Below are 8,141 nucleotides of genomic sequence, written 5' to 3' on the forward strand. Positions count from 1 at the left end.
TTTTTATTTATCTTGATTTTCAATTGCACTAAAAAACTATTTAATAATACTTTATATACTGCTTATTTAAAAAAGAATCTTTTATTTTTTCCTTTTCTTTCCTTGATCCCATTGGAAATTTGAGAAAGAAAAAAAGATAAAAGGAAAATCACTTTTTTATCACATTTGAAACTTGGAAAATTAAAGACTAAAAAAATGAAAAAGAAATTTTTTTTATATATTTGATTGAAAAAATGGGAAAAAAATAAATAAAACAAATTAGTAAAAACAAAAAAAAACATAAATAAGGTTTCATTGTGACGATCCATCTTCTTATCCTTACAAACAATAGAATCCTGTGATATAAGAGCGGCCTTAATATTTTTTTTCAAAAAAAAATTTAGCCATATAAGAACAATTTTTAAAAAATATTTTTAAAAATAAAAAGTTACAATAAAAAATATATTTTTTAATTTTTTTTTTCTCAAGCAAGAATCTTGATGGAAAATGATAACTTGAAGTTGGCTTGGTTTTTGTTTACAATGAAACGGGCCTGAACTGAACCTTGTTGAACCCTAACCCCAAATTCGTTGCGTGGGCCTTGGGCGTTGGGCTAGGCTCGGGTGGGCCGGAGAGTCCGAGGAAGGACCCGAGTCCAGATGGGTACACACGGAGCTAAAGGCAAAAAGAAGGAAACCGAATCCGAAACTGAAGAAAGAAGAGTTCTCCCAAATCCAGAACAGCACACTACCAGAAGAGATGATTCTGAGCACAGCTCAAGAACTCTCCTTTTCCACCTCCATCTCCATCTTAAACCCTAAACCCTACCCCGACCCCAAGCCCGGCTCTCACCCATCCCTCACCCTTCCAATGCGCAAGGCTCTCTTCTCCTCATTCTCTCTCCTCCGACCCCTCGCCCTTTCTCCCCACCACCGCCGCCTCCTTCACGCCGCGTCTATCCTCCGACCGCCGCAGTCCGTCTCCTTTTTTCATCCAAAACCCCGCCAGGTTTCGCCGCCTCTGTTCGCCTCCACTGCATCAGTGAACACTTCCGTCGAACGGTTGGCGGGCGAAGCCGCGAGTGCCGTAGTCGCAGAGGAAATTTGGGATTTTTGCGCGACCAGAGAAACCGAGGGTTTTGAATTCGATGAGTGCTTTGCCTCCACGGACATGAAGCACTTGGAGTCGCCCTCCCTCGAGGTTAAGGAGCTGGATGAATTGCCTGAGCAGTGGCGGCGAAGGAAGTTGGCGTGGCTATGTAAGGAACTTCCCTTGCACAAGGCCTCGACGTTGACTCGGATACTCAATGCGCAGAGGAAGTGGCTTAGGCAAGAAGATGCGACTTACGTGGCTGTTCATTGTACGCGGATTCGCGAGAACGAGGCGGGGTTTAGGGTAAATTTAGTGTTTTTATTTTCAAATATGACTTTAATCCAAGTTAGGGAAAAAAATAAAAAATAAAATTTCTGGCGTAACTCTTTATATGTTCTGCGAAATCTTTGTCAATGGATGGATATTCATTTGAGTATCACGAGAACGATTACAAGTGTGTTGAGTTGGAGATGTCATTGAGAAGGAAATGTTCTTATAGGATTTTTATGCATTTTTCTGATGATTCATTTATCTTGAATTATTCCATTATAACTGGAATAATCTGTTGGGCATCCTAAGGCATCATAGAGAACACATTTCACTGCAATCTGGTTTAGAAAGGAAATTATTTTTTCCGAAAGCTGCTCTGCAAGCTCTGGATTCCAGTCAAATATGAAACACTGGAATGTACAAAATTGGAAAATATGCTCCTCCATGCCAGGCTACCTTGGTGCTCTAGTTGCCGCCTCCACCTAGTAATGCTTTTATTTGGGAATTGAGATGCTTATGCAATGTCATCTAATTGTTTGGGTCGAAATCTCGGTCATGTGCAGTCAAAGTTGTGTCATTTGCTAAACTTCAGTGAGAAACAGTTCTTCTTTTGGTGCTCATCTAATTCTGAAATTACATTGCCTTTGCATATGTGGAACTTAAAATAAAGTGAACTTTTTTCGGGTGGCTGGGGAAAGGGGGTTTCGAATTCTACTGAATGGTGCCTCATTTTTATTTTTTAGTTTTTATTTTTATTTTTATTTTGGGGGGTGGGGGTACCAAGAGTTAGAATTTTTTATGGTGAATTTTCTCTCTCTCTCTCTCCCTCCACATTTCAGGTGTACAAATGGATGATGCAGCAACACTGGTTCCAGTTTGACTTTGCTCTTGCCACCAAGCTGGCAGATTACATGGGCAGGGAGCGAAAATTCTTAAAATGTAGGGAGATATTTGATGACATAATAAATCAGGGGCGCGTGCCTAATGAATCTACATTTCATGTTCTGATTATTGCCTATCTTAGTTCCACAGTTCAAGGTTGTGTGGATGAAGCATGTAGCATTTACAACCGTATGATTCAGTTAGGAGGTTACCAGCCCCGACTTAGCTTGCACAATTCCCTCTTTAGAGCTCTTGTCAGTAAACCAGGAGCATCTTCAAAATATTATCTGAAACAGGCAGAGTTTATTTTCCACAATTTGGTAACATCTGGACTGGAGATACACAAGGATGTTTATGGTGGCTTAATTTGGTTACACAGCTATCAGGACACCATTGATAAAGAAAGGATAGCATCAATTAGGGAAGAGATGTGGCGAGTAGGTATCAAGGAGGGCAGAGAAGTGCTTTTGTCCATCTTGAGGGCTTGCTCTAGACAGGGGGATGTGGAGGAAGCAGAAAAAACTTGGCTTAAGCTCCACTCTGACAGTAGCATCCCTTCACAAGCTTTTGTCTACAAAATGGAAGTCTACTCAAAAGTTGGAGAGCCCATGAAATCTTTGGAGATATTTAGGGAGATGCAGGAGCATTTGGGTTCCACTAATGTTGTGGCATATCATAAAATAATTGAGGTGCTATCGAAAGCTCAAGAAATGGAACTTGCCGAGTCACTTATGACAGAGTTCATAAACAGTGGTATGAAGCCCCTGGTTCGAAGCTTTATTGATCTGATGAATATGTACTTCAATTTAGGCTTTCATGACAAAGTGGAGTCAACATTCATCCATTGCCTTGATAAGTGTAGTCTCAATCGGACTGTTTACAGCATCTACTTGGAGTCTTTGGTGAAAAGTGGTAATCTTGATAGGGCAGAAGATATCTTCAACCAAATGGTTACTAATGGCGCAATTGGTGTCAACTCTCGACCATGCAACACCATTCTAAGTGGATATCTCACTTCTGGGGATTATGTGAAGGCAGAAAAGATATATGATTTGATGTGCCAGAAGAAATATGACATAGAATCCCCTTTGATGCAAAAGATTGACTATGTGCTGAGCTTGAGCAGGAAAGTTGTAAAGAAACCCATTAGTTTGAAGCTAAGAAAAGAACAACGAGAGGCTTTGGTGGGTTTGTTGTTAGGGGGTTTACAGATGGAATCAGATGAAGAGAGAAAGATGCACACCATCCATTTTGAGTTCAATGAAAATTCCCCTGCACATTCTATTTTGAGGAGACATATTCATAATGAGTACCATGAGTGGTTAAATTCTTTTAGTAGGGTGAGTGATGGCAATGATGACATACCGTATAAGTTTTCTACCATCTCGCACTCTTACTTTGGTTTTTATGCGGACCAGTTCTGGCCAAGTGGCAAACCCATGATTCCAAAGTTAATACATCGGTGGATGTCACCACGGGTTCTTGCATACTGGTATATGTATGGAGGCCACAGATCATCATCAGGTGATATCTTGTTGAAGCTAAAAGGAAGTCGTGAAGGTGCTGAGAGGGTCATCAAAACATTGAAAGCAAAATCTTTGGATTTCAGGGTAAAGAGGAAAGGCAGAGTGTTCTGGATAGGCTTTTTGGGAAGCAATTCTACTTGGTTTTGGAAACTGACAGAACCTTATATTCTGGATGACTTGAAAGATCTTTTAAGAGCAGGTGATCAAACCTTTGAGGATGGAATGGCAGGAGCCCAAGACATTAGCTTTGATAGTGGGTATGATTCTGATGAGACGGCTTCTAATCACAGTGATCATGATAATTTGTAGGATGTCGATTAGTTATTGTAATCTTATCATAATATGGTTTATTACTTCCATTTTTTTTTTTACATGGATTTGTTCATAAGCTGTCAAAGCTGAACAAGAGTGTGCCAGATCTACTTGGTTCCTTAGGCCCCAAGGCTTCTCAACCAGTTCACATGATCTTGTCTTGTAAATTTCTCTGTGCATGTACATATTGAGCTTGTGTTCTGGTTTAACTAATAGATGGAAAATCCCTATGTTATTATACCAGTGAGTTACTTGTATTATGATTCTCAAACGGAGAATCATTATAATTTGTTTCTGTATTTTATATTGAGCTATATATTTATCTATATTGAAATATTTTGATTTTTTTTTTAAATTCTGCTTTTAGTGTGATTTTTTGTTTAGTGTCTTTTTCTTCTCTGCAGCTGATTATAGGCCGAGCCTCTGCTCCCTGCTTGTGTAATGATCTCTTTGCCTGCTGTTAGTATGGTTTTTTAATTTATATTACTAGACTAAACGTTTCATTTCAAATTGTGCTCTTGATGCAAGCTCTTCTGCTGCCATGGATTGGAGTGGAATACTGAATCGATCATGTCATTTTCATTATTATGTTTGGCGAGCTTTTAAAAATGAGTGCGCTCGTTCCCACAAGAAGTGAACATTCCATTCAATTGTGTGAGGAATGTTCTCTCATCTGAAGTGGGAATCAAATAGGAGTTGCAGAGGAATGTTCTCCTCTTTATTGTCACTTTATTCTGTGTGTTTCTCACCAGATTTGCAGGAATCCTAATCCACAACACTCAAGTTAATTTTTTTTTTTGAAGCATGATCCCTTAAACAGAGTCGCCCTCTATGGTATTCTGATATTATTATGCTGCAAGTATGAATGCTGATTGAACTTATTTCTCTTCCTCTAGATTTGCTGGAACCCTAAACCACAATATTCAAGTTACCCTTCTTTTTTGTAGAACACAATTAGTTTTTTATTGCTAGCATTATATTGAGTTAAAGTCTCCCATTACAGTATTCAGAGCTTATAATGCTGCAAATCTTATTACTCATTGATCTTCTTTCTGAAAATATCACCCCCCGCCCCCCCCCCCCCCCCCCCCACCAAAAAAATCAGTTATCTGGATGATGATTGATGATGATAAGTCTTGTCAATAATTAAGAATTTTCTTAGTAGTTGGAAAAATTTTAATCACTGGGTGAACTAAATTTGATTTTGGTCGGTGCTGTTATTAGGAGTGGTAATGGTCATGGTGGTCTAAAGCTGAGGGAAGGGTTGTCTTGGATTCTTGAAGAAGCTGCAAAACATATGAAGATGGAGGTCTTAAGAATGTCTATGCTGAGTAGATATTAGATTTGTTGTCTACTAAAGCTGATTTGCTTGTGCTAAAAAACTCAAAAGCTGCTTGGCCAATGTTTCCTTTTAATTATAATTAGAAGTTTAAAACAATATCATTTTTTATTATGTTCCCCAACCCAGCAGTTCAAGAGGTCATTGTGTTAAAACATCAAGAATAAGATCCATCACTTTTGATTGCTACTATTTGGAACCCAATTTCCATATTCTTTGAGTTTTAAATGAGAGAACTGATCGTTTTTATTGGGGAATAATCTTGGAGCAATAATCACACACGAAGAAAAATCACAAAAGCACATCCACACTGGAACACCGGATTTACGTGGTTCGGTCGAATCTGACCTACGTCCACGGGAGCACACACCACTGCACTATAAACTGGGAGAAAAAAAATACAAGAGGAGCCACACTGCTCAACTCTCTCTATCTCTCTCACCACAACTCTCTACTCTCTGCACACAACACACTCACAGCTTCACTGCTGCACTACATACGCACATATATATATACACACAATGAGGGAAAAATCAAAGACAGTGGCTGCAGTTTCAACCAAGTTTGCAGAGCAGGTGGCCGCCATTCTTTGATTTCAAAGGTGACGGCTGGGCTGGTGTGGCTGTCGACGACTCCACACCTACAAATTCAACAATCTCTCACTTGGACACGGAGACAGCATCTCAACTAGTGTATATGCAAATGTTGTGCTCATGTCTATCTTCAATCATGAAGACCAACTGAAGTTGAGCACAACTTCAGTTTCTTTGTAGTTACCACCTTCGTCAGCATGTCAGTTGGATTTATGCTACCTTGAATCTTTTCAAGTGCCAGTACTTCATCTTCTAATAAAGATCTGATGAAGTGATAACGTAATCCGATATGTTTAGTTCTAGAATGAAATGCAGAGTTCTTTGCCAGATGTATTGCACTCTAATTATCGTTGTACAAAACATTCATTTCCTGCTTTAACTCAAGCTCTGTCAACAAACCCTGAAGCCAAATCATCTCTTTGCTGGCTTCTGTCACTGCTACATACTCAGCTTTTGTAGTGGATAGGGCAACAATCTTTTGTATCTGCGACATCCAACTAACAGCTGTTGTGCCAACAGTGAACACGTATCCGGTGGTGCTTTTGCGGTGATTAATTTCACCAGCAAAATCGGCATCTACATACCCTTTGACTTTCAAGTCTCCTTTGCCGAAACAAAAGCACTTATCAATAGTGCCTCTGAGGTACCTGAAGATCCACTTCACTGCTTCCCAGTGAGTCTTCCCTAGATTAGACATGAATCTACTGATTGCTCCCACTGTCTGACCAATGTCTGGTCTGGTACAAACCATGGCGTACATGAGACTTCCAATGGCTGAGGCGTAAGGTACCTTAGCCATGAAGTCCTTCTCTTCATCTGTTTGGGGAACCTGATCCTTGGAGAGGCGAAAGTGTCCTGCCAAAGGTGTATTTACTGCTTTGGCGTTGCTCATGTTAAACCTCTGTAGAACACGGCTAATGTACTCCAACTAAGATAACTGCAATGTTCCCCGTCACTTATCTCTGGAGATCTGCATCCCAAGTATCTGCTTCGCTAAGCCTAAGTCCTTTATGTCAAATTCCATTGACAATTGCTGCTTCAATTTCTTGATCTCTTCTATATCTGGTCCTGCGATCAACATGTCATCCACATATAACAACAGAATGATATAACTAGACTGATACCTCTTGAAGTAGCAGCAGTGGTTGGCGTTACACTTTATAAAATCATTCCTGTGCATAAAGCCGTCAAATTTCCGGTACCATTGTCTGGGAGCTTGTTTAAGACCATACAAGCTCTTCTTTAACCTACACACCAGATTCTCTTTACATTTCTCTGAGAATCCTTCTGGTTGACGCATGTAGATTTCTTCATCAAGTTCACCGTGAAGAAACGCTGTCTTCACATCTAATTGCTCAAAATGTAAACCCTCTGAGGTAACAATACTCAGAACAGATCTGATGGTTGTCAACTTCACAACTGGTGCAAAAATATCGGTGTAGTCAATTCCTTCCTTCTGCTTGAAGGCCTTAACTACCAACCGAGCCTTGTATCTCTTGGAGCCATCATGCTCCTCTTTGATTCTGTACACCCACTTGTTGTGAAGGGCCTTCTTACCTTTGGGCAACTCGGCTAGTTCCCACATTCTGTTGGAGGTGAGGGACTTCATCTCGTCCTTCATCGCAAGCTCCCACTTGCTCGCATCTCCTGCCTGACATGCTTCATCATAGTATTCGGGCTCTCCTCCATCTGTAAGAAGTAAATAATCTATATACCTTCTGTTTGGTACATGGGACCGAGTAGATCTCCTAAGCTCCGGAGCTGGAGTAAGAGGTGGTGGTGCGACAATTTGCTCCACTGGTTCCTCCGCCTGAGGATTCTCGGCATTCTACTGTTGTGTCTCGACACATTCTGAGACATTATCCATATTTACATGGGTTGATTCTCTCTGAACTAGTTTGATGGATTCTGTTGTGTGCCTGTCTTTGTACATCACCTTTTCATCAAAAATTATATCTCTGCTTCTGATCACCTTTTTATTTTCATCATCTCAAATGCGGTATCCAAATTTATCTTTACCATAACCAATGAAAGTGCATTTCCGAGATTTCGGATCCAGCTTATCCCTGACATGATCATTGATATGTACATATGCAACACAACCAAAAACTTTCAAATGTGAAAGTCTTACTTCTTTGTTACTCCAAA

The 8,141-nt window shown here is 40.0% G+C and overlaps 1 protein-coding gene across 1 annotated transcript; it reads left to right on the plus strand.

The window, feature by feature from the left end:
• The first annotated feature begins 683 nt into the window (after positions 1 to 683).
• LOC131156306 (pentatricopeptide repeat-containing protein At2g15820, chloroplastic) lies at positions 684 to 4,424 on the plus strand. Its single transcript, XM_058109879.1, has 2 exons — positions 684 to 1,374; positions 2,181 to 4,424. The coding sequence occupies exons 1-2, from the start codon at positions 739 to 741 to the stop codon at positions 4,056 to 4,058; spliced, it is 2,514 nt and encodes an 837-aa protein (XP_057965862.1). The 5' UTR covers positions 684 to 738; the 3' UTR covers positions 4,059 to 4,424.
• The last annotated feature ends 3,717 nt before the right edge of the window (positions 4,425 to 8,141 follow it).

The sequence above is a fragment of the Malania oleifera genome, chromosome 5 (genome assembly GCF_029873635.1).
Source record: "Malania oleifera isolate guangnan ecotype guangnan chromosome 5, ASM2987363v1, whole genome shotgun sequence".
Lineage (NCBI taxonomy): Eukaryota > Viridiplantae > Streptophyta > Magnoliopsida > Santalales > Ximeniaceae > Malania > Malania oleifera.

Coding starts and splice junctions, on each gene's coding strand:
- LOC131156306 (XM_058109879.1), top strand. CDS start 739: ATGATTCTGAGCACAGCTCAAGAACTCTCCTTTTCCACCTCCATCTCC. Junction 1,375..2,180: donor AGAACGAGGCGGGGTTTAGG/GTAAATTTAGTG, acceptor TCCACATTTCAG/GTGTACAAATGGATGATGCA.